The following is a 27,023-nucleotide window of genomic DNA, read 5'->3' as shown; positions in this document are numbered from 1 at the left end:
ATTTTTACTTATTTATTTTGTGCTTGTGCAGTGTGCGTGTGGTGGGGTTGTGCGTGTGGTGGGGGATTCGCCCACCCTGCGGTGTGCAGTGGAGGTCAAATGCTAACCTTTAGGAATTGGCTGTGCTCCTCCCTTGTTTCTGCCGTGGCTCATCCCCCAGGCTAGCTGGCTCACAAGCTTCCTAGTCTCTCTCAACAGGAATGCTGGGACAAGGATTCACACGGCCCTACTTGGCTTCTCAGTTTTGAAACAAGGGTTTCAGGTATTAAACTGACTTCTTCAGGCTTATGCAGCTAGCATCTTTACCCACAGGGCTGAGCTCAGACGTAGTGGTTTTACCTCCCAAGAGAGATGCAGGCTCAGTAAACACTTACTTAGGAAGAGCAGGGCATGGACCCCAGAACCATGTGGTTTTAACATAAACTCACAGGTTCCACCCAGACTACATGAGCTCTGTAAACAAATTCCTCTGAGTGAGGGACTCTGTCTCTGGCTTGGGAAGTCTTTCTGGGGTGCATTTGGGGAGAGGGAATGCCAAGTGTATTCTGTCACATTGTAAAAATGTAAAACCAGGAGAGAAGGGGTGTGTGTGTGTGTGTGTGTGTGTGTGTACGCATGCGCACGTGCGTGTGCGTGTGTTGATTCTAAGAGCATTCTCTCTACCATAGGACCACGAACACTGTAAGCATTAAGTCAGTTAGGCAGGATGCGGAAACGGAAGTGGGGTGGGGTAGGGATGGGATCTGAGGCAGGAGATTTACTGAGGTCTGCTGAGAGGGTTTTAGTAAAGACAGGCTCTGGGTTAGAAAACATGGCAGCATCTTGGTCCGGGCAGAAGGTTGTCTGTCTCCCTGAGAGATGGAGGAGAGGGATACAGCAGCATCCAGTACACTCTACTCTGCTGTCTCACGTCTGGACACATGGGTGTGGGAGATTTGCCATCACAAACCCACAAAAGTGCCACACGTGATGGTGTGCCTGTCACCTCAGCTCTTAGGTGGTTGAGAAAGGATCTGATCGCTGTGGACTGAAACCCAGCCTGGGCTATAGAGATCCTAGGTCAGTAAAACAAAAGAAGGCTGGGCATAGTAACTAGAGAGGCAGAGGCAGACAGATCGCTGAGTTCCAGGCTAGCCTGGTCTACATAGCAAGTTCCAGGCCAGCTAGAGCTGCACAGTGAGGCCCTGTCTCAAAACAAAAACAACCCAAAATAGAACCACCAGATCTCAGCGCTGCACTAGACGTGGGGAGTCAGCAATAGAGTAACCCTCCCCACCCCCATTGCTCTGAGGAACCTCCCCTAGGAAGCCACGGAGGCCAGGCTAAGAGACATCACTAAAATTCAATATACAAGAGTTCCACACTAGATTTAGTGGTCTGCACCAAGACCAAAGACCAGAGCTGGTTAGTAGAGAGAGCACTTGCCCAGCGCTGGGTTCCATGTCCAGCACCAAATAAACCAGGTAGGCATGGTGGCACAGGGGCAGGAGGATTGAGACTTCAAGGACATCCTTCTACAATAGTCAGTTCAAGGCCAGCCTAGGTTGAGGCCTGGCAGTGTTGGAATTGAGAGGGAGGAAGGAGAAAGGGAAAAAAGAAAGACGGAGGGATGGAAGCCTGCCCTTAGGGGATCCCAGGGGACCACAGAGCATCCTGTTTGCTCTGCTGGTCCTCCACTCAAATACAGTGACTTTAACCAAAGGTTTGCCATGGATTCAGTATAGTCCGCTGTTTACGAAGCCTGAATCTCTGGTGTGAAAGTCACTACCCAGCGCCCACAGACATACTGTTTGCCCCTCATGGATGCAGACTTCGAGACTCCCTTTGACAGCTGGGAAGTAATCCTAAGGGCTCAGCCAGACCAGAATGGCCTCTCAGGTCCCGCCACCCCTGCCAGGAGGACCTCAGTAAGGAAGGAGAGGGTGATCTGAGCTTTGTACAGAGGACCGACTGCAGGGGTGTGGGGCTCCAGGGTGTCCCCACCCTCTCTCTGGTGGCTGTCTGGGTTCTGGGTCCCCAGGGGAATGCTCTGGAGGAGGTGTGGGAGCTTGTGCTTGATTAGTCTGGATCGTTAGCAGAAATCCCCTTCATCTTTCTCCCAGTCTTCCGCTGGGTGTCTCTTGTGTTTTCTGTGCTCCTTGCGTGGCTTGTGATGCCGGTGTGGATGGTGGTGGTGTCGACGCATCCGATGTGACCGCCTGGCTGCAGGGATGGGAGAGATGAGAAGGATGAAGATGGCTGACTGGATGTCACTGGTTTCCTCACAGGAATGGAAAGAGAAAAACACTGGGAAGCAGAGGCAGGGAGGACAAGCCCAGCAAGAACTGCACAGTGAGACCCTTTTTCAATAACCCCAGAGAAACAAAACACAACAAAACAAAAGCCATCTTGGTGGGGCTGGAGAGATGGCTCAGTGTTAAGAGCACTGACTGCTTTTCCAAAGGTCCTGAGCAATTCTCAGCAACCATATGGTGGCTCACAACCATCTGTAATGGGACTGGATGCCCTCTTCTGGTGGGTCTGAGGACAGTGACAATATATTCATATATAATAAATAAACAAATATTTTTAAAAAAACATCTTAGCAGGGACGACAAATTTGACTTAGTTTACCAAGAGAGCCACATCCCTGAATGCTGTGTGTCTTACTTTGTAACCTAGGCTGGCCTCTTTCCACCAGCCTCAGAGCAGCTGAGAACAGGGTGTGAGGACTTGGGTGTACTTGTCACTCCAGCACTGGGAGTCTGGTAAACATGGCTTGGTTACACATCCCAACTTTGAGGCCAACCAGGGTTATGTGAGATTCTGTCTCTAAACTAAACAATTGAGCATACCAACAGCAGCTCTAAGAAGGCTGGTAATATTTCACTTATCTGTAAGGTTCTATCACCAGGAAGACTTTTTTTTTTTTTTTTTTTTTTTTTTTGAAACAGGACCTCATGTAGGCCAGGCTGGCCTCAAATTTACTATGTAGCAGAGGATGACCTTGAACTTTTGATCCTCCTGCCTCCACCTCCTGGGTGCTGGAATGACAGGTGTTGCCACCAGTCCTAGCTTATGCTAGAAATGGACACCCTGGCTCTACCCACTGAGTCACAGCCTCAGCCTAGCTTCTTTTCTCCCGTGGGTCTTACACCTAGGCTGACCTCGAACTTGTAATCTTCCTGCCTCAGCCTCCAGCTTGCTGGGGTTACAGATGCTTCATCAGGCATGGCACTTACGCTTGGTGCACACAATCTGAGGCCGGTCCCACTTCCCATTGTTTCGGCATCGGATGGTAGCCACATGGTGCTGGGAGAATCCTTCATCACACTGGTATCGCACAGTGGCATGGACATTGTACTTGACCTTGCGCACACCAACAAGAGAGGCATTCTCCACTGCTGGAGGGGGCCCACACAGCACTGGGGACAGAGGAATCTCTGGTTAAGGAAGTCGGTGAAGGGGGCTGGGGATTTAGCTCAGTGGTAGAGCGCTTACCTAGGAAGCGCAAGGCCCTGGGTTCGGTCCCCAGCTCCGAAAAAAAAAAAAAAAAAAGAACCAAAAGGAAGTCGGTGAAGGTGAGAGTAAACCAGTGATACATCTTTTAGGATGAGAATCCTCCACATGTGATCAGGTCCCTCCCTCTGCATAGCTCTCAGCTCAGAGAACTACAAATGACGGTGGCTATCTCTTGCCTTTTACCTAAACCAGCAGCCCCTTAAGGTAGGGATAGAATCTTCGGGACACACCCCACTCCCTAGGGCATAAGGCACAAGAGAAAAACTGAACCACAGAAGAAAAGAAAAATGGACAGAATGCCTACAAATTATTTCCTTCGGATGCAAAGAGTTCTTAGAAATCAATAACCTCAAGGCACTAATTGGGAAAAGGTCAGGTCACAGGAAAACAACTACAAGTGTCTGGAAGGACAACAGGGAAAGAAGTGTGCAGTACCTGTACCCTTCTTGCAGACGTAGGGGAGGTTGTAGTTACAGGGGACATCATTCCAGCGTCCATTCTCATGCGCCACCATCACCACACAATCCTCCCCACCTGCGAAGAAATTATCCGGCTGCTTCTCTCTCCAGTTCTCATATTGCTTTGGGGGGGGGGGGAGAGAGAGAGAGAGAGAGAGAGAGTTAGTTGGGGGTCACTCGCTTGGCTGTCAACCCCTCCAAGATGAGAATCAGTGCCCCCTTCTTTTACTACCCCTTCCCCCTCCCCAGGTTCCCATGCACATCAGCATTAGGTAACTAGTTGAAGAAATGCTGACCCTCAGTGTGGAAGTAAAGGAGGGCTTCCCTGAGAAGGCAACAGGAAGCACTAAAGCAGAGGGGGACCCAGGTGCAGAACGGATTTCCAAGCATAGGGAACAACACTTGCAAAGGCCCAGGGGCAGGGAAGGAGACAGTGCCAGATGGTGGGGATGCTTGTTGGCAGAGTGGGCAAGGCCAGAACTCACCAGAAGCAAGAGGGGATGGATATCTTACAAATTGTGTTGGTCTTGTCTTTAAATGTATTATTACATTTTTAAAATTTGGGCAGGAGAGACGGCTTTGCAGTTGAGCACTGGCTGCTCTTTCAGAGGACCTAAGTTCAAATCTCAGCACTCACATAGTGGCTCACAACCTTTGGTAACTCCAGTTTCAGAAGGTCCAGTGCCCTCTTCTGACCTCAGAGGGCTCTGCATGTACATGGTGCACAGACAATCCAGCAAAAACACTCCCACACATTAAATAAGTAAATAAAATTTCACAAACATAATTATTCACTTGAGCCATGCATGGTGGCACACACTTTAAATTCCATCATTTGGAAGACAGAGGCAGGCAAATCTCTTTTTAAAGCTAGCCTGGTCTACAGAGTGAGTTCCAGGACAGCCAGGGATACACAGAGAGACCCCAACTCAAAAACTATTTCAGAGGAGGGACATGCACACCCACACCTTTGGAAGTCAGAGACACCCTTGGAAGTCTGTTCTTTCCTTGTACCATGTGAGTCCCCCGGGATCAAACTCAGACTATCAGGCTGGGCAGCCGGCCTGCACCTGCTGTGCCGTCTCATCCGATCCCATGTAAGGAATTTTAAAGCCATGGTTCATGGCGTCACTCCCATTCTTAGTGTTGTATAACCATTACCACTGTATCTATTTCTAGAAATTTTTCATCACGACAAGCCAAAATTCTACACCAATCCAGGAAAAAATAATTCCTTATTCTGCCTGCCCAGCACCCAGCACCCAGCACATGCCGCCTACTTTCCAAGCCCCACCCGTAGCTCCACCCAACCCATGGCACAGCTCCACCCCCACATGGCTACATCTCCCAAGGCCGGGGTTGGGGATTTAGCTCAGTGGTAGAGCGCTTGCCTAGCAAGTGCAAGGCCCTGGGTTCGGTCCCCAGCTCCGGAAAAAAAGAAAAAAACAAAAAAACAAACAAACAAAAAAAACCTGGGCTGGAGAGATGGCTCAGCGGTTAAGAGCACCCGACTGCTCTTCCAGAGGTCATGAGTTCAATTCCCAGCAACCACATGGTGGCTCACAACCATCTGTAAAGAGATCTGATGCCCTCTTCTGGTGTATCTGAAGACAGCTACAGTGTATTTATATATAATAAATAAATAAATCTTAAAAAAAAAAAAAAACCAAACATCTCCCAAGGCCTCCTAATGGCCCCACCCCCACTCCACAGCACCTCAGCAGGTTTCCTCTCATGGAGTCTGACCCTGTGCTGACTTTAACCTGTTGCTCAGCTTACTGATGCTTTTTGAAACAAGGTGTTCCTGTGTAACAGTGACTGGTCTACAACTCACTTCGTAACCAAGGGTAAAGCTCAGACTGCTGGTGATCGTCCTGCCTAGGCTCCCCAGGTACTAGGAAGTCTGGCGCGTACTACAGTAACCACAGTGGTATGTATATCTTTATATTTTACAGTGTTTGGACAGAACCCAGGATTAGCCACGCTAATCCTCACTGGGGAATTCTAGGTAGAGGCTCCACCCCTGAGTTACATACCCAGCCCCTCACAGAGGGATTTTAGGAGGGTTTCCTCTTCCAAGCCACGCCTCAGAGCTTCTGAGGACTTTTTTTTTTTTTAAGATTTATTTATTTATTTATTTATTTATTTATTTATTTATTTAATGTAAGCACACTGTCATTGTCTTCAGACACACCAGAAGAGGACGTCAGATCCCACTACAGAGGGTTGTGAGCCACCATGTGGTTGCTGGGAATTGAACTCAGGACCTCTGGAAGAGCAGACAGTGCTCTTAACCACGGAGCCATCTCTCCAGTCTGCTTCTGAGGATTTATGATGCCCACCGGTGATTGCTTCACAGGAAGGTAAACTGAGGCCACTGGGCAGGGCCACAGGCTCAGCAGTTTGAGATCAAGGAGTTGCCACTCACCAGTCCTGTGTTGTCTGTCCACTGGAAGTCCCTCTCTACTGTCCTGTCATTCAGGCCAATCCATGAATTCTCGTGTCCAAAACCTGTTGGGAGAGGGGCTGTGACAGTGTGCACCTGCCCCGGGGTGAAGGGGGAGAGACTTTCTTCTCCTTCCCAGCCTAAAGGGGGCTGGAGGAGTCTCAGGCTGGCGAGAATCACAAAGGGCGGAGCCGGCAGGGAAAATGAATGAGGTGGATGACCAAGACAGGGATAGGCAGTAAGCATGGGCTTATGAGTCTGGAGACCTGAGTGTGAGGTAGCAGAGAAAGGACCAGAAGTTGGGGGTTGAGTTGGAAGGATGTGAAAGGGCAGAATTAGGGGTGACCAAGAATTAGTTGGATGGGTGGGAAGGAGGAGGATGGCGGGCGGACAGACAGCCCCACCTCAGCCACAGTTTGCACAGGTTCAGTGTGTTACAGAGTGCTGTAGTGAATGGGGGCTTGCAGAGCTGAGGGAGGCCCAGAGCCCTGTCCAACCCTGGCTACAGATGTAAGGGAAGGGGAACCTGGCAGTCAGCAAGGACCAATGCAGCAGGGGCGAGAACAGGCACAGTCCTGGCTGGGTCTCTCCGAAAGGCAGGAGTGGGGGACAGAGGCCACCCTGGGCAGGGCTGGCTGAGGCAGGAGGGCTAGAGCATCAGGGAACCAAAGGCCAGTTCAGACAATGGGCAGTGAGCTGGGTGGACATAGTGAATTACACAATGAACAAGAGGACGTCCACAGGGTCAGGGCCACGTGAGGAAACCCACGATGACTAAAGTACATCACTGCAGAGGCCCAGGGCTCCCCAGCTTCCACCCGGACTCTATTCTATTTGTCAATTCCTAGAGTGTTCAAAATAATATGGAATGATACAATGGAATAAAAATAATGGAGGCATCCGGTCACGGATTATCTACTTCGACGTGCTTGATGGTCAGGCTCCTTGGCCCCCTGTGAGTGTCACCTCCTGATGACACACCTTACCTGTCAGTCACAGGCTGACGAGGAGCTGGGAAGATAACATGCGTGCAAAGAACACTTAGGGAGCATCCGTGTACTAACACAGGCTTCCCCAGACACATGCGCCATCCGGGAGGCAGCAGGGAGTTGGTAAGGTGCTGTCTCCAGGACTTCTGGGTGGTGCATTGGTCAAAGGACAAGTCCCGACCCCAGCCCACTACCCTGTCCTTACTGTTAATAAACTTGTGCTCTTCTGGGGAGTGGACACTTGTCAGGTGGCCGGCTCGGCGCCTGCAGTCTCTCTCTGCGTCCTCCCAGGCCCGCCGATGAGCAAAGTAGCGGTAGCAGTGGCCCTGGAATTTGTGCCAGCCACGGTCGCATCCTTCTGTGTCTGGGGGGCGGCAGGAGAGCATGAGGGGGGCTGCTCACCACGGCACCCGTGATACCCGGACAGACATATGGCCACAAAACCCATACACATAAAATGAATTCATTGATTAAAAAATCTTAAATGAAATAGACACCTCAGTAGGTAAGGGTGATAGCCACCAAGCCTGAGGAGCTGACTAGACAGGGAGAGAGCTGAGGCCTGAACATCTTTCCCAATCTCTACACATTACCACGCATGCCCATGCTCCCCACCCCCACCCACTATGCGCCCATGCATGAAATACAGAAGCTTTTAAAATGTAATTTTAAAATGTAAGAACACAAAAATAAATAATAAAATAAAGCTAATTTACACCCCGTGGGACTCAGCCAGACCCAGACAAGACTTAAATGTGTGCCAGGCGGGGACTCACCCTTCTCGCACAGGTTGCCCCCATAGCTGGGGAGACAGAGGCAGATGAAACCATTCACCTCATCAATGCAGGTACCCCCATTCTCACAAGGGCTGCACAAGCAGTCATCAATGTCTGGGGAGCAGGCAATGGGCAGAGGTCAGAGGTCAGTCTCTACTCAGATCCCAACCCACAGGTAGAAGATGGGTCAAGGTCCTTCTAACCATCCCGTCCCCTGGACGCCTGCCCATAGGGATTGCCCTTCGGCTATGACACTGGTGAACATGAATGACAGCAGGTGCCGTGGGGGGTAGAAGAATGGGACTCAGGCACTCGGGGTACCACAGCCCAAAAGTCATTACTTGCAAGGGCCCCACTGGCAGTATTTGTAAACAAACCCAGATGCTTTGTCCCCCAAAACAATTTCCAACCCCCTGTGTGTGTGTGTGTGTGCGTGTATGAGTGTGCATGAGTATATGTGTGAGCATGTGTATGAGTGTGTATGAGAGTGTGTGTGCATGAATGTGTGTGAGAGTATGTATGTGTGTGCATGAGTGTGTATGAGAGTAGGTGTGCATGTATGTGTGTGCATGTATGTGTGAGTGTGTGTGCCTGTGCGTATGTACGTGTGTGTGCATGTGTGTGCATGTGAGTGTGTGTGTACAGGTGTGTGCATGTGTGTATGTGTGCATGTGTGTGTGAGTGTGTGTGTGTGCACATGGTGCATCTGTTACTTAAACTCATTTGGATTTTTAAAATATTTAAAAAAGACATTTATTTATTTTGTGTGAGTTTGCTTTGTTTTGGAGAAAGGATCTCTTTATCTGTAGCCCTGGCTGTCCTGGAACATGCTATGTAGACCAGGCTGGCCTTAAACTCATAGAGATCCACAAGCCTCTGCCTCCTGAGTACTGGGGTTTGGGGCTGTGCTCCCATGCCTCACCCTCAGTTTTATTGTCAGTTATGACTCTGTAACTCCTAGTGGGGTTGTGAAGTCAAGCAACGGATGCACAGTGATCAAGAAATTACACCACAAGGGCTAGAGAAATGGCTCAGAGGTTAAGGTCCAGAGAATCCAGGTTCAATTCCTAGCACAGACATAGTTGGCTGTTTTGCTTTGCCTATGTGTCCATGGTACCGTTTGTGTGCATTGCCTACAGAGGCCAGAAGAAGGTGTTGGATCTCACGCAACTGGAATTAGCTGGACCCAAATTAGATGTATTTATTTCTATTTTACACCATTTATATTTAATGTAATCTCATCTTTAGCAATGTGAGTGGTACAAAGGTGAGTGGGAGACTACCCTCATCCAGGTACACAGTGTAATCCTGTGTACCTGGATGAGGGCAGTCTCCCACAGGCCTTTGCTGGATGGGGAGCATCTGACCCTTTTCTTGTCCCTTCCTAACCCCTAATCCTAATGGTGGGGAGTAGCTGTCCTGAGCTAATCCTCTAGGACAGAGCAGCCCAGCTATCTAGTTTAAACCCAGGTAATTTCAGGTGTTTCACCTGGACTCACAAGGGACAGAGCAGTGCTCTGGGTTGGGACACTTACCAATTTCACAATTCTCCCCAGCATAGCCCTGATCACAACTACAGCCGTACATGGTGCCATTTGTGCGGCAGGTGCCCCCGTGCAGACAAGGGTTGTTCTCGCAGGGATCCGTGGGATCTGTGGGGTGGACAGGCAGTGTGAGGATGGACTGGACACTATGTCATCTTTCATAGAATCCAGAACTCGTTCCTTGTCTGTGGAGTCCCCTCTGTTGCCTCCCCAATGAGTGGGTCGGATGCTTTGCTAAAGACCTTACCACTCTGTCTGTGGGACACCCTGCTCAGGGCAGAGTTCTCTCCCAGGCCATATTAGATTGGTTCACCCAGAGACCAGAAGCCACGTTGTAAGAGTTAATTCTCTCTGTCACCATGTGGGTCGTGTGGCTTGAACTCATGCCCTCAGGCTTAGCAGCAAGCTCCTTTACCCACTGAGTCCTCTCACCAGCCCTGCCAGGTTCCTTTTTGTACTTCTTGCTTTTGTCTCCATCTTGCCCGAGAGCAGTGACATTCCATATGGTGGCCACTCCCCTCATTCATGCTTGAATTAATTAAAATGAGGTGATGCATACAGTCCTGCGAGGCCCGTGTCAGCTCGACCACTCAGAGGTTGCTCTAGATTATCAGCTTTCAAGACACACAATCATTACTAACTGAACGGTTGGAGGTGGCTGGTCGTCCTGCAGTGACTGATATCTGTCCCTGGGGCAGTGACACTGGGAGACAGCAGGCTCTGGTCTGTGTGATGTGCTTGCTGAAGCCCCAGCCCTGTGCTAGTGTGTCTGGAACAGAGGATAATAAGCAACACTTGACAGCCACCAGGTGTCCCCGCCACTACACCTGCCCACGGCTGGCGCTGACTCAGCCGACTTGGTGTATTTTTGTCTTTATTAGCATTTGTGCTGTGGGTGTCTCACTATCCTTCCACCACCACAGCCACCTTCTGCCTGCAGGGTCATCTCCCCCCCCCCCCGAGTTATGACTGCAGATCCTTCATTTAACTTTTAGGGACAGAAGCTCCTCTTCCTTCCTTCTCTCATCCTTTCCTCCTCTTTTCATTTCTTCCTTCCTGCTCCCCTCTTTCCTGATTCCCTCCTTTCTACAGTTTCATGTAGTAATCCACGCTGTCCTTGAACTCACTCCTTGGCTGAGACAACTTTGAACTCTGACCCTCTGCCTTTTCCTCCCCAGTGCTGGGCTGACAGGCATGCACCAAGCCCAACTCACAAGCTCTATTTTTTGTTTGTTTTTCTGTTCCATGTCCAGTTCCAGCCACAACTGCATGAATGTATTAGGTGCTCAGATCTCCCCTTCCCTTGGTTTCCCCACGAACACTTGAGAACCAAATGAGAACTTGTCCCATGAGACGTTATAAAGTTAAGTCAAGCTGGCTGGACATGGGGACACATGTCCATGATCCCCACACTCAGGAGACTGAGGCAGAGGGGTTAGCAAGATCTCTAGGCCAGCCTGGGCTACAGATTGAGAAACCCTGTCTCCGAAAAGGAGGAAAAGCTGCGGAGACAGCTCAAACCTCAGTTCAAGCCCTTGCACCCACTTCAAAATAGTTGGCTACAGCCGGGTCTGATGGTCTGATGGTGCGTGGTTTTTAATCCAGGCGCTCTGGAAGCACGGGCAGATGGGTTTCTGTGTGAATTAGAAGCCGGCTTGTTTGAGCTATGTAGCAAGCTCCAGGCCAGCCAGGACTCCATAGTGAGATCCTGTCTCACAGGTGAGGTGGGGGTGAGAACGGAAAGTTCAGCAGTTAAGTACAGTTTAGAGGTTTGATTCCCAGCATCCACTTGGGGGTTATGAACACTGGTTCATCCATAGCTCTGGCTCTAAGACATCTCCACGGGCACTAGGCAAACATGCAGTGCACACATCTGCAGGTAAACCCCCTTCAGTATGCGCCTCTGGTCCTAGCTCTGGGGAGATGGAGATCAAAGGTTCCGGAGGCTCACCTACTAGCCAACAGACAGAAGACAGAGAGCTTTGGAGAGCTGGCAGGGTGGGTCAGCAGATGACAATGCCCAGCCTGATGACCCAAGCTTGATTCCTGGAACCCACATGGTGGGAGGAGGAAGCCCTCTCCCAAATGTTATCCCCCGGTCTTCACAAGAGTGTTACAGCAGCAGGTACACATGCATGTGCATGCACACACACACAGTACCTGAAGAGAGGCCCCCATGGACCGTGCATGCATGTGTTCATATGTGCACCAACACATGTTCATATGTAAACGCACACATACACCTGCGTGCACATAAAGAAATGAATGACTTTATAAAACAAGCCAGGCGTGGTGGTCTGAATGAGAATGGCCCCACCCACAGGTTCATATATTTGAATGTTCAGTCACCAGGGCTCTGGAACCCTTTGAACAAATGGAAAAAGATCTCGAGGGTGGCCTTGCTGGGGGAAGTGTGTCCCTGGAGGTAGGCTTGGGGATTTAAAAAGCCTATGCCAGGCCCAGCTCTCTTCTGTCTGCATATGTACCAGGATGTAGCTCTCAATCCCGGGACCATGTGTGCTGCCATGACGATAGCTAAACCTTTGAAACTGTAAGGCAGCTCCAGTCACATGCGTTATGAGTTGCCTTGGTCACGGTGTCCTCTTCACAGAAATAGAACAATGACTAAGACACTGGGTATGATGGCAAACACCTGTTATTTCACCATTCCGAAGGCTGAGGCAGGAGGATTGCCACCACCATAAGGCCAACCTGGGTTCCACAATGGCCACTGGTCACTGAGCTGACTCTTGCCTACTGCCCTCTCCTTGGCTCCAGTCCCTGCCATCTCCAGACTGGGTCAGTCCAGCTGTGGTTCTTTTTTTTTTTTTTTGGTTCTTTTTTTTCGGAGCTGGGGACCGAACCCAGGGCCTTGCGCTTCCTAGGCAAGCGCTCTACCACTGAGCTAAATCCCCAACCCCCCAGCTGTGGTTCTTATCGTCTATCTTAGATACTGCTTGAACCATATCCTGCTCTTACTTCCCTGCCTGGGATACAACCAGATCCAGCTGGCTTCTCAAAACATGAAAATCATTCAAGGCCAACCCTCTGTATCACGCTGCCCTTTCAAAGTGATCTGGACATTTGAACACAGAACTTTCCAAATCCAATCCTCTGACACCTCTTGGGGCCCATGCTTTAACCAATGACCACATGCTTTCAATGTTAAAAGTCCCAATGTTAGTTGGGCAAAGTGGTGTATGCCACAGGCGGATCTCTGTGAGTTCAAGGCCAGTGTGGTCTACAAAGTGAGTTTCAGGACAGCCTGGCAACACAGAGAACCCTATCTGAACAATAATAGCACAACACAACACAGAAAGGTTCGATGAAACCTGCCTCCTGACCTCTGACCTCAGGCATCATCCTTTGTTAGAAAATTCCAGTCCCACCAGAGAATTTCCTCTGCTCAGGGAACCCCCAGCCTCCAGTCCCCAGGTCCTGGCCACACTAGGAGAGATGGAGAATTCAGAACTTACCTTCCTGCCCACTGGCCACCTCTTCCCAGAAGCCCTCCAAGCCTGGGCTCTCAGCCACAACCTTCAGGTCTGATTCATCCAAGCCCAAGGACACAGGTATCAGAGTGCTGGGGATGTCCCACAACCCTGTGGGTTCTCCTGAGGAAACCGAGGCCACTTCGTCCATGCTGGAGGCCAGAGATGACCAGGGATGAGAAGGCAGACTGGTGAGGGTTCCCAGTGACTCCTGGGCCACCACCTGACCTTCAGAGCTTGTAGGGGTCAGTGTGGGTGTGCCCTGGGCCCCAGCTGCAGTCACAACCACATGGGTGCTAGAAATGGAACTTTTGGGTTCAGACCCCGAAGTGGCATCAACAGTGCTGGGGACCACATCCATGGTGGCCTCCATTGGGTCTTTGGTGGCACCTCCTTCCAAAGCCACTGTAGGTTCCACACTCATGGTTACTCCATGGGCTTCCATGGGTGTGGACTGGGAGCCAGTGTCCAGTCCGTGGCCAGGCAGTGGTAGCCAGGTGGCCAGCACCTTGTCCACAGTGGCCTGTCCGTCTGATGTGGGACTCCCTGGTAAGTCCAAGACCCCAGACTCAGTCCCTAGGATGCCAGCATCAGAAGGGACAGGATTCACTGTCACATTACTGGAGTCCAAAGAAGCCCATGGGCCAGAGATGGGGTGCTTTGTAGCCTGCATGGAGCTGATCCCCTCGATTTCTATGGAGTCTGCCTCAGGGGATCCGTGGCTGGCTTCACCTGGGGCAGCCATGGTGGTCTGAAATGGGGTCTCGGGGTCTTCTGCTCCAAAGCTGACAGGTCTGACAGCCTGTTCTTCTGGGACCGAGGAGGGGAGTGGAGAAGCTGGGGAGAGTGGGATTGGGGACACATTCGGGACGAGTGTAGAGTGTGGCAGAAGCCACAGTTTGGGGGCTCGAAGCATGGCTACAATGGGGAAGTCTGGAGAGCCATCACCAGGGGATGCCTGTAGGGAGACAGCACTTAGGGCCTCTGAGGGAATGGAGGATGGGACAGCGGGTTCTGAGGGCAACCAGGGTGGGTGGTGGATGGCTGACTTCACACCAGGGGCCTCATCTGCCCCTGGCTTCAGGCCAGGAGTACTGTCAGTGCTCGGGACAGTACTGGGTGAAATCAGCGACGGGGACCACTTCCGGGACTCTGGGAGACTCCTGCTGCCAAGAGAGCCTGTGACATCAAAATGAGCTACAGTTAGTTAGCAAGCCTGGTGGCACACACCTGTGTCAGCGCCTGGGAGGCTGAGAGAGGAGGATGACCATTTAAGGCCACTCTGCACTACACAGAGACACAGGCTCCAAAAACACGTCTTGCTAGGTGTGGCTGAATGAGACTCTTAAACACACAGGAGGAGCCAGGAAAATCTGGAGTCAGCCTTGGATACAAAGAATTTAGAGGCCAGCCTGGGCTACATAAGAAGTTGTCTTAATACCCTCCTCCATCAAATAATAAAAGCCAAGTATGTCAGCACACACCTATTAATCTAGCACTTAGGAGGCCGAAGCAGGAGGATTGCTATGAGTGCCAGGCCAGCCTCAGGTAGAGTGAGACTCTGTCTCAAAACATAAAACTTGGGCTGGAGACGTGGCTCAGTGGTTAAGAACATTGACTGCTCTTACAGAGGTCCTGAGTTCAATTCCCGGCAACCACATGGTGGATCACAACCATCTGTAATGGGATCTGATGCCCTCTTCTGGTTCTTTTTTTTTTTTTTTTTCCGGAGCTGGGGATGATGCCCTCTTCTGATATGTGTGATGACAATGACAGTGTACTTATAGATAATAAATAAATAAATCTTTTAAAAAACCATAAAACAGGGGTTGGGGATTTAGCTCAGTGGTAGAGCGCTTGCCTAGCAAGTGCAAGGCCCTGGGTTTGGTCCCCAGCTCTGAAAAAAAAAAAAAGGGAAAAAAAAACCCATAAAACTCAGGGGCTGGGATGATGGGTCAGAGGGTAAAGTGTTTGCTGTAAAAACAAGAAGATCTGGGGTTGGGGATTTAGCTCAGTGGTAGAGCGCTTGCCTAGGAAGCGCAAGGCCCTGGGTTCGGTCCCCAGCTCCGAAAAAAAAAAAAAAAAAAAAAAAAAAAAAAGAAGATCTGAGTTGGATCTCAGGACCCACATAAGAGCTGGGCACAGGGCTTTAATTCCAGTGAAAAGGGGAATGGATACAGGAGGCTTCCCAGTGTAGCCGGAGTGCCAGTTTTAGTGAGAGACCCTGTCTCAAAATCCAAGATGAAGGGTCATAAAGGAAGAGACACTTGAAGTCCACCTCTGAGAGCTTGTGTGCATGCACACATGAATATTCAACCCCACACATGCACACACACAGTAAAACTCAGCCATATGTGTATACACACACACACACACACACACACACACACACAAACTAAAATAGGGACTTGGAGGCAGGAGCCTCGGGGAGCTGCTAGAATGGTGTGTGGCTGTGCTCACCCTTCCTTTCTCCTCAGGTCACTCACCTGCCCCTGGCACATCCACTTCATTGGTCAGAATGGCCCAAGGACTGTGGCTCTGGTCACTCTCCAAGGCCTCTGTGGCTGCAGAAGGCCCCATGTGGTCAGCAGTAACTTCCAGGGTGGGAGGCTGGGCACTGGCCTCTGCTGCCTCCAGAAGCTGGTCTTCTGGGCCCTGTTGCTGGAAGTGTCGACCATTCAACCCTTTAAAGCGGCCCCTCCTCATTGTGGGGGTGGGGGCTACCTGTGTGCCTGAGGGTGTTGTCTCTTCCATGTCTACTCCCAGGCTGCTGGGGCTGGGGACACCCGTGGAGCTTGTGACACCTGTAAGCAGCCACTTTTCCCGAGAGGGCCATGAAGCCAGTGTGGGACCCCCTGGGGTAGAGGCGAGCGTCTCCTGAGATGCTTGTGTCCTTGTCAAATCTAGGGGTTCATCTTCTCCACTGGATACGAGAGGTTCCTGGAAGTCAGGTGTTATCACCTCCTGCTCCCCCAATCTGGGCTTTAGTTCTGGGGCTGGCGGCCCCTCTGCTGACACAATCTCCCCCTCATCTCCAGATGAGGGGATCTCGGAGTCCCCACGTTGTGGTGTATGGTGATGAGCTATAGAAAAAGCAGAAGAGGTGTGGGCCCGGGCATGCTGGGAAATTCCTGCATGATTGTCTATGCACATCCTAGCCTGCCACATCTGGGCATCTGTCTTTCTGGGTGGTCTCTGCCCAGAATGTGCAGGTCAAGGTCAGGTCAGCTAGTCATGTGAGCATCAGAGGCAGCTGGGTTCACCGGTAGAACTCTGAGATGGAAAAGTGAGGAGTGGTGTGGTGTGGGGACAGGTAGACAGATAAGACCCACCCAGGGCGGAGCCCATAGAGGAAGAGGCAGAGCTCCACCCATTAGTGCTCTGTCTTCTGTCTGTCTGTTACCCAAGCTCACCTGGAATTCAACATGTAGCCCAGGTTTGCTTCAAACCCTCAGAGATTCTCCCACCTCAGCCTTTCAAGTGCTGGGTACAAGAGTGACCTTTAATACTTCTGATTCTTTTGCCTCCTTCTCCCAGACGCTCAGCCCCACACCTGGCTTTATTTGGTGATCGATATGGGACTCAGGCCTTTGTCTTGCTAGGTATGTGATCTACCAAGTGAACTGCAGCCATAGCTGGAGAACAAATAGAAAGTTTCTGGGCCTGAGGGCAAAAGCTGCAGCATTTGGGAGGCAGAGGCAGGTGCATCCCCATGAGTTCCAGGGCAGCCAGGGCTGCATAGTGAGACCCTGTCTCAAGCAAAACATAAATAAATAAATGCTGGTAGGAATGTGGCCTTCGCTTGCCTCCGTCTAGAAGCATGACCACAGTAGACACACCCACAGAACACACTCATCATCAACGGTCCTCTTAGGGGTTATGGGTTAAAGCATGAGATGTGGTCTCCAACAAGGATCCTGTCGAGGGACATGATTTGGAGAGGACCTACTCGCAGGGCATGTGGTCTTCAGAAACTCCTGATTCAAGGAAACACAATAGTGGGATGTGGTTTGTGCCGCCCAATGCAGATTATGGGGTGTGGTCTGGAAGGAGAAATGCCAATGGAGGCGTGGCTTTCACGAGGCACCTTCAGGGGCCTTGTGATATGAAGCACAGCCCTAACTAAGCTTTCCTGATGGGGCTGCGGTCCAAGGGAACACACCCACAGGTACAACGGGTAGTTTCAGAGGTTGGACCGTCTGTGGTCAGGCAGGGACCACTCTGAGGGGCATGGCTTAATCAGACACCCTCAACTGTTAACCTGTTTGGATGACATACACCCACGAAGAGTGGCCCAAGACGATGGCTCTAGGGCATGACCTGCAGGGGCACGTCCTAACGCACCTCGGAAGCAGTAGGCGTCGAAGCGGGCTCCTGGCGCAGGAAAGCCAGTGCGGTTGGCGAAGCGGTACACTGTGCGCACACCTGGAGCGGAGCCCCCGCAACGCCGCCGTGGAGTCTGGATCGGGTAGCGCACGCTGCCGTCTGCCAGCCAGCCCGGGTCGCACTGGTCCAGGCCCTCGTGCCAGGCCAGGTGCAACTGTCCCACGGAGGCCAGCGCTGCACCCTGACGCTGACACAGTGCCCGCGCCCCCGCCAGGGTCAGTCGGCGGGCGGGGCCCACGTAAAAGACTTCACCTGGGAGAGGGAGAGAGCGGTCAGAAGGGTGGGAGGAGGAGGGACGCGTGGACCTTTGGATAGGGAGCTCCGGAGATGGGTGGCCCAAGTCGTGGCTCCAACTTTGGAGAGATTTGAGGGGACCTTAGCAGGACTGGGGGCTGGAATAACACCTGACACTCAGGGAGAGGTGACCAGGTCCCACGTGCAGCTTTGGAGGACACTGAGCATTCGGAGAGATTCGTGTGGACTTAAGGAAATACGGGGCGTGGGAGAGCACTCAAGGATAGGTGGCGACAGGCTCCCAGCCGCGCCTTGCCTTACCCCCTAGCTCGCGGGCAAAGCAGTAGACATCGTAGAGTTCCTGCGGGTCGCGTCTCCCGTAGCTCCGGACACCTGGCAGGCTGCTGCGATCACCATAGCAACCGGGACGCGACTGAGTGATCGGGTACCTGACCGTGCGAGGGGAGTGGCTATCGCCCTGTGTTCCTGGAGCCTCTTTGTCCAGGAGCGAACCCCAGTCCCATGCCTCCCGCTCACCCCCTCACCGGACCGTGCGGTCTGAGAGCCAGCCCGCATCGCAGTTGTCAAAGCCATCTTCGAACGCAGCCTGCAGGTGCCTTGGAGCCGCAATGGTAGCGGAGCTCAGGTGACAAGCCTCCTGGGCCTCAGCGAAGGTCAACGCATAGCGGTCCCGGGCCGCCCGATAATGGAACACGACGCCTGTGGGGTAACAGCCACGAGGCTCGAGAGGGAAATCTTAGGGAAAAGACCTCCCTTGAGCACATTTTCTAAAGTCAGAGTCTCTTACTGTTAATCCTAACACTCGGGAGGCAGCAGCAGGTGGATCTCTGAGTTCGAGGCCAGCCTGGTCTACAGAGTGAGTTTCTGGCCAGCCAGGGCTACACAGAATGAAGATGTCTCAAAACAAAACCAACAATGAAACACACACAGAGAGAAAGAAAGAAAAAAATTGCCTCATGTAGCCTAGGCTGGCCTCCAACTTCAACTCTCCCCAGCCCTGATTTACTGCATTTTAAATTTTGTGTACCTGTGTGCATGTACATGTGTGCATGAGTAGTGAAGAATGACTTGGAACTCATTCCATCCGCCTTCTCATCCCTTAACTCATTTCTGCTTTTGGTTGGTTGGTTGGTTGGTCTTTCCAAAAGGCTTTCTCTAGCTGTCCTGAACTTGCTCTGTAGACCTGAGGACTCTGACACATAGAGATCCGCCTCCCTCTGGGATTAAAAGTATATGCCACCACTGCTAGGCTTCAGTTCTGTTTTTGGGACAGGGTCTTAATATGTAGCCCAGGCTAGGCCTTGACTCACATAGCTCCACCTGCTGCTGCTTACTGAGTTCACCCCCACAGCCCCTCCCCCCACCCCCCACAGCTTGGTTTGTTTGTTTTTTTTTTTCTCCTGTTGGGAAAACAGAAACTACAGTGGAATTTAGCAGATAATCTGGGTAGAAATGCTCTTGACAGGATTTCTCTGTTTATTCCTGGCTGTCACGGAACTCTCTCTCTTTTTTTTTTTTTTTTTTTCTTTTTTTTCCGGAGCTGGGGACAGAACCCAGGGCCTTGTGCTTGCTAGGCAAGCGCTCTACCACTGAGCTAAATCCCCAACCCCCATGGAACTCTCTGTAGACCAGACTGACCTTGAACTCACAGAGATCCTCTGGCTCTGCCCCCCAAGTGCTGGGATTAAAAGCATGCACCATTACCACCTGGCTGTCTACTTCCTTTATTGTAAATGAGTACCAGAATGTCTGCTGCTGTCCAGTGCACAGAGTTCTCTACAATGGAATTATGCGTTTGTGAGCTGCCATGAGGGGGACTGAACTCAAGCCCTCTGAAAAGCAGCAAGTGCTCTTAACCCCTGAGCCATCTCTCTCTAGCCCTGAGCCACTGCAGTTTTCATTTTGTGCACCCGTGTGCTGTGCATGTGTGTGCGAGTGTACGTGTGCTTGTGTATGTGTCTGTATATATATATGTGTTTGTGTATGAGTGTATATGTGTGTGATACATGATGAGGGAAGAGTTAGCAGAGCCCTTGGAACCACCTGACATGTGTTCTGGGAACCAAACTCATATCTGGAGGAGAAATAAGGACTTCTAACCACCAAAACCTTAGCGGCCTGGCATCACTGTGTTTCAAGACAGGGTCTCATAGTCCAGGCTGGCCTTGATATTTGGTGACTCTCCTGCCTCAGACTCTAAAATGTAGAAGGTGAGTGCACTACTACATGGACATATTCGTATTCTGATGGAAAGCTAATAATTTTGGCGTAGGTAAATCAAGGGTAAAGGGTCTTAAAAGGGGGTTACAGTCCAGCTTAGATGAAGGTCCTGCAGCGCTGCTGGTCCCTCTCTGCTATAAAGAAGCCTGAGAAAGGGCTGAGCCTGGGTCCAGAATATCAGAAAACCTGAGGGGAGCCCTATACTTCTAAAGTGAACCCCATTGGCCTCAGGCTTACTCCATCCCGTCCTGATTTAGCCCCTCCCCTTCCATCTCGGTCCCTCCTTTCCCATTCTAAGTCTTCCCTGTCCATCCTCAGCCTCTCTCCTTCCATCCCAATATCTTCTCTTCAGTCCTACAAGGCCCACATAATCACCAGGCTCTCCCCTTTCTTTTTCTTTTTCTTTTTTTTTTTTTTTTTTTTTTGAGCTGGGGACCGAACCCAGGGCTTCCTAGGTAAGCGCTCTACCACTGAGCTAAATCCCCAGCCAGGCTCTCCCCTTTCATAGTTTGGCTGCTCCCTTTTATTCCCTACCCACTTCTGTGTTAGCCACTCCCGTACCATTGTAGCCCCTCCCCTTCTGTCTTAGCCACTCCCCTACCATTGTAGCCACTCCCCTTCTGTGCTAGCCACTCCCCTACCATTGTAGCCCCTCCCCTTCTGTCTTAATTTTTCCCCTACCACCTTAGCCCTACCCCCTTTTCTTCGCCTCTTTCATCCTTGACCCCTTCTCTCCTCCACACTTGCCCCTTCCATCCATCCTCAGTTCCTCTTCCTTTAACTCTGGCCTCTCCTCCTTTATCCTTGGTTCCTCTCCTTCAGTCCTAGGCACTTTTTCTTATCCTCAGATCCTCTTTTTCCAGCTTTCTTCCTTCCTTTGAATCTTCCCCTGATTCTTAGGCCCCTCCTCTCAGTCTTTTTTTTTAAATTTTTTTTATTTATTCATTTATTATATATAAGTACACTGTAGCTGTCTTCAGATACACCAGAAGAGGGCATCAGATCTCTTTACAGATGGTTGTGAGCCACCATGTGGTTGCTGGGAATTGAACTCATGACCTCTGGAAGAGCAGTCGGGTGCTCTTAACCGCTGAGCCATCTCTCCAGCCCCCTCCTCTCAGTCTTAACCCTTCCTCCTTCGTTCTAGGTCCCTCCCCTTTCACATCTGACCACGCCCATTACCTGCCCCAACTCACCCGTCACTTCCAGGGTTACCAGGTCCTGCTCATCCTCGATACCCTTCACCACTTGGCAGCGATACAGCCCAGAGTCACTGGCTCGCAGTGGCCCCAACAGAAGTGTAGCATTGGCTCTGTGCCGGGGATAGGCAGGCAATGACACCCGTCCCTGCCAGCCCTTGGCCACACGCACCACATTGTCTTTGGCCACCAAGATTGGCAAATCCTGTCGCTGGCCTGATGCAGTCTGAACTTTCGTCCACTTGATCCGAGGAATGTCTCCCAGGGGGCTTTGCCGTGGTTGAAGGGTAAAGAAGCAGGGCAGGGCCACTAACTCTGCCAAAGCAGCCTGGATGGGTCCTGACCCCGACTTCAGCATGTGAAGCCCCTTTTCCGTGGTGGTGGTGTCCTGTGTGTCTGGGATGGAGAGAGAGGACCTGAGTCAAAGGTGGGGGGTGGGAGGACAGCCTGAAGACACTACATTTCTTGCTTTAGTGAGTGTTTTATTCTTTTTCTCTCCCTAATACTTTGGTTCCCTTTTTGAGATAGTGTCTTACTATGTAGTCCTGGTTATCCTGGAGCTCATATAAACCAGGCCAGTCTCCGACTTACAGAGATCCTCCTGCCTCTGCCTCCCCAGTGCTGGGATGCTTGGCGTGGGCTACTAAACTCAGCTTTATTAACACCTCTTTACAGAGAGACCAAGGTCAGAGAGGCAAGACTGCCCACACAATGTCACTGTGCAAAAGGGACTCCTAGAACCAAGTCATTCATGGTTCTGCCTCACATGATTGCTGGGATTTGAACTCAGGACCTCTGGAAGAGCAGTCAGTGTCTGTAACCACTGAACCATCCAGTCCATGTCTTGTCTTCTTTTAGGACACTGGGGACACTGAAGCTCAGAGAAATAAATATTCTTGCCCACAGCCCAACAAAGAAACAAACTAAGGGATTCATAAAATCTGACTCCTGACCACCCTTAGGGAGACTCCAGGAAAGATACAAAGATCTTCTTTCCCTTGTCCCACCCATAGCAGAATCAGCAATCAACCCCCGTGTTATTGTCTCTGTCTCCCACCTTTCTTTTTCAGATCAGTTCAGCATAAGACAGTGAGAGGCGGGAACCTCCAGCCTCTGCTGGTTATAACTAAAAATAACCTCTCAGGTATCTTGTTCTCTTTTGACTGTTCAAAGGCTGGCCTCAGCTATTCTTGTTGTATATTGTAGACCCACCTACAGGCGCAGTAGAAAAAGGTTCTAGAATAAAAAGCCTCATCCCATCCCGCTGACCCATGGCTATGGCTGTAGACTGAAAAGACTCCCCACTCCCTGTAAATCCCACTCACCCTGATCCCCAGACACTAGGAGAAGCAGCCACAGCACCAGGAGGCCTGAGGCCCAGACAGATTCGGCCCCCATACTGGAGCTAGGAGCAAAGGAGAGGGAGGGAAGGTGAGTCATGGCACCCACACGCCCAAACATTCAACATGGAGGAACCACACAGCCCTAAGAAGAATTAGAACCAGCATGTTGCTGAAGGCTGCTGAGTAAGGGAAGCAGGGGCCAAGCAGGATCCATACCCAAAGCATCTCACTTCAGAATCAAGCAGAGAGGCCAGGGTGTGGCTTGGTGGTGGCACACCTGCTGAGCTCACAAGAGGCCCTGGGTTCTGGCCCTGGGCACCTCCCAGGCTTCCATAGCCTCGGATTCTGTTCCTAGCCCTTGCCACGCTCCCATGGGTCCTCCAGCTCTAGCCTCAGAACCCAGAGCCCACTGAGCACCTGGGAGGGCCAGACTGCAATCCTGCACAGCCCTCCATGCTAGGGTTGGCGGCTCACACTTATGGCCCCACGTCTCGGCCCTGGAGGAGTGGAGGCAGCTTCAGCCCAACCTGATGAGCACAGCAAGTTCTGTGCTGTGCCTCTTCCTTGCTTTGTGACTTTAGGCAAGCAGCTTAGCTTCTCTCTGCCTCTCTTTCCTCATGGGTCAGATGAGGACAACAGCTGACTGGAAGGGATGAATGAGTCAACTTACACACAATGCTTTGAGCAACTTGGCTTGAAGGAGAACATTTTAGCCGTGGCTAATATTGTCATTAAACCCTGCACTGCCAAGGCTGAAGTTCTGTCTTTCTTCTTTCTTTTTTTTTCTTTTTTCTTTTTTCTTTTTTCTTTTTTCTTTTTCTTCTTCTTCTTTTTTTTTTTTTCGGAGCTGGGGACCGAACCCAGGGCCTTGCGCTTGCTAGGCAAGCGCTCTACCACTGAGCTAAATCCCCAACCCCAAGTTCTGTCTTTCAAGTCAGCTTCTGCCATCAGATTGGGAGCGCCCAAGGGAAGCAGTGGGTCCTCATCCTTTTGGGGAGGCCCAGGGTCTCCCCCAAGCTCAATCCTCCCAACTAACTGCATACAGTCCACAGATGTGGCTTCCTCTGCTCTGGGGCTATCCCCTCCATAAGGGCCATGCCCCACTTGGCATAAAGTAGGCAGGTTATTGAGCACTTACTATGAGCAAGGTCTTCTTCCGGTGCCTGAAATTCATTTATTCCAAGGATTCTTCAACAAAACTTTGCCCCTCTCTCAACTCAGGCCTCTTGCAGGGGTTCAAAGAGCTCAGGGGAGAGTCTGAGGGCTTCCTGCAAACTTGTCCTTTAGCCTTTCAAAGTAGAGCAAGCCCTGTGGGCGGGGTCTCTAGAGAGAGGCCTTGATGCGCTCAGCTCCCTTCAGCCCTCCCTGTTTCTACGGACGCAAAAGAGCAAGCCGGTCGAGGACCTGTCCTTGGTGCTGAACTATGAGGTGTACCGCGGGGGCTCTCTGCCCAACCTGCTTCTGAACCCAGAGAGGGCTCGCTGTTTGCTTTGGGTTGCAGAGCAGAGCACAGGCTACCAACTTGTAAATGTCCACAGACTCTAACGCCAATCCAGGCCGTCCCGATTTCTTCATCTAGGAACCCTAAGCCAGTGTGGGGTACCCTAGTGCCTACAATCACCCCATCTTAGGAGGGATAAAAGCCAGAAAATGTGTTCTTTCATTCTTTCTTTCTTTCTTTCTTCCCAACCCTCTCCACATAATTGAGTTCAGCTGGCTGTGGTGGCCAAAGTCTGTCATCTTATCTTAGCACTTGGAGGTGGAGATAGGAGGATCAAGGGTTTGAAGCTACCTTGAACTTCATTTTAAGCTTGAAGTCAGTCTGTACTACATGAGACCTAGCCTCAAAAAAAGAAAAAAAGGAAAGGAAAAAAGAAAAGAAAAAAGAAAAAGGAAAGGAAAAAGAAAAGGAAAAAGGAAAAAACTCTAGCTGGTTGTGATAGTGTACCCTTTTAATCCAAGCACCGGGGAAGCAGAGACAGGTGGTCCTCTGAGTTGCAGACCAACCTGTTTACAGAATTTCTATAGGACAGAAGGAGCTACTCACAGAGAAATGATGTCTCAGAAACACCCCTCCCCAAAGGGGGAAAAAAAAGAATCCATGTCACACTCTATTTACCCACCATGCAACTCTTCCCCAGAGGCCTTGTTGCCCCATGCCTCAGTTTCCCCACCTGTAAAATGAGCTTCATTTAGCACAAACCCTCTGAAGTCATCAGGAAGAAATGTGCTAAGACTTGTGATATATCACCTTTAAAAACAGCTTTTTGTACACAAAGCCTTGGGAACACCCTAAAAATACCCAAAGGTAGCCCAACACAGTGACAGACACTGTTAGTTTCCTGGTTCTCCCTCCCCAAACACCCCCCCTCACCCTTCTCCTCACATCCTCACACCACACACCCTTTTCTTAAAATGCTTCCTCCCCTGGGCCACCGAGGCGAGTGGCAGCTTTTAGGCTGAGGTTTGGGCCCACCCCCTCATGAATGATGCATCAGCCTCATGTATATGCAAGCAGGGGCCTGCAGGGGAGAGGGGAGGCACATTCACAGGCTCCCGTGTGTTTGTACCCCTGTTCCATTCCCACCCCCACCCTGTCTCTCGTCTATCCACTGAGATGGAGTTGGACACTTGTCATCTAGTGTCACTGCATGTGTGACAATGTGCATCTGTGCCTATGTCGGCACCCTGTGATGTGGGCACATCAGCCCCAGAAGGATTTCTGGTCCCAGGGGGAAAAGCCACATACATTCATGCATATGCACTTGCACACACTGAGGGTTCACAGCCCAAGACTCACCCTGGATTTGTGTGCACAGGCGTGAGCATAGAACACTGGAGAAGAAAGGGAGCCAAGGGAGGGTCTCCACCCCAGCCATGCCCCTCCTACTGTGACCCCTCAGCCTTGCACCCCCATGCTCTGAGTCCCCTCCTCCTATTCAGGAGACACACACACACACACACACACACACACACACACAGACTTCCGGGGACATTAACAAAGAGAACCATGCCGATGTCGCCTGGCTAGGTTGTACGGCCTCTACACAAAGGCGCCCACGGTCTGGAGCCCTCTGCTGAAGCCCCTAACGAATCAACCACCAGGTCTGGCTCCTCCCACAGGCTGCCACACCAGCCCTGGGACGTACGGAAAAGGATGCGTGTGGCCTTGGTGACCGATGAAGGGCCACTGGTAATGTGGCCCCCGGCATAGTTTTGTAACAAAAGACACTGTTGTCAGTTATATCAGTCACAGAAGACCCCAAACGTGCCTCTCCTCGTGGCTCACTGACACACACAGACCCCCGCTGCCTGGGGAGAAAACCTCCCCTGTCACCCTGTAGGGATGTCCAGGGGCCAACGTATGAACTCATACCTTCCTAACTGGTCCCCACATGCCTGGCTTGAGCCATCACCCACCCTGGACTGCCTCAGCCTGGCCTCGTCCCAAACACACTTAGAATGAACAAAGCCACACTGTGGTGTACGCACGGGGGTCACTCCTATACCCAAGTGCTGGGTCCCCTCCCTTCTAGCACCTGGCCACCCAAAGAGAGTTTTTAAAATGCATCATACAGGCAGACTTGGGGTGAAGCACGGGGGTGGAGGGCTGAGGTGATGTGGAGATTGCGGCATATGGGGGAATCCTGTCCCCTCACAGGGTCCATCCAGGTCCTGGACATCCATCTTGGGGCACACAAGAACCCACATCCAGCATTAGCCAGAACAGCAAACATGCTTACTGGGTAAAGAGACTGCACCCCAACTCATCTATTAGAAAAACAGGGCACCCCTTAGGATGCCTGTATGAGCCTCCTCCTTAGCTCAGGATGCAGTAAGAGGACAGAGACCTCTGGCTTCCCTTCCCAGGGAGGAGACTCAGCTACACACACTCTTAAATCGGGGACCCCCTCCTCACCACAGCCTTCCACTCATGTGTAAATTGGAGGTCTCCATTTCAAATTCCCGGCGTGTCACAGCTAAAATACTGGGGTACCCAGTCTAAAGATTCCCTGGGTCATGAACAGGATGCCCTTGTCTTTTCTCCAAACTCGGGGTGCCCCTCCCCTAGCCCTAGCTCCCAGAGCCTCCTGCTCGATCCAGAGAACTAGATGCAGCCAGGGATCCTCCCTACCAGGGATAGGGTTGTCTTTTCATTCAAGACTCCCTTCCATTCCCAACACCCCTAAGGCCGCCCCTCATGCTCTCGGGACCCCCAAACTTGGTTCCCCTCCCCCATCATTCCCTGTCCATCCCCATTGAGGAGGGGGGCTTCCCCTTCATTCTGGTCAGTCCTCCCCAAGTCCAATTTCCTTTTGCTCCCCTCTCTGCCGGGCCCCCCACACCTGGCTCCTTAGCGCGGACACATCCCCACGGTTCCGGGCACAAAGGACGCGACGCCTGGCTCCGGTGTT

General features: G+C 51.4%; 1 protein-coding gene across 1 annotated transcript; it reads right to left on the bottom strand.

Moving 5' to 3' along the window:
• Positions 1–738: 738 nt before the first annotated feature.
• Positions 739–27,023, bottom strand: Ncan (neurocan). The gene is given in 15 exon segments (NM_031653.2): positions 739–2,202; positions 3,222–3,404; positions 3,937–4,081; positions 6,388–6,470; positions 7,600–7,758; positions 8,171–8,284; positions 9,706–9,822; positions 13,191–14,384; positions 15,692–16,288; positions 17,550–17,843; positions 18,147–18,274; positions 18,371–18,545; positions 21,263–21,661; positions 22,591–22,670; positions 26,955–27,023. Coding segments are annotated over 14 exon segments (3,792 nt in total). The 5' UTR covers positions 22,664–22,670; positions 26,955–27,023; the 3' UTR covers positions 739–2,071.

The sequence above is a fragment of the Rattus norvegicus genome, chromosome 16 (assembly GCF_021556685.1).
Source record: "Rattus norvegicus strain SHRSP/BbbUtx chromosome 16, alternate assembly SHRSP_T2T, whole genome shotgun sequence".
NCBI lineage: Eukaryota > Metazoa > Chordata > Mammalia > Rodentia > Muridae > Rattus > Rattus norvegicus.
The sequence above is the reverse complement of the archived record's forward strand: the minus strand, read 5'-3'. Positions and strand labels throughout refer to the sequence as shown.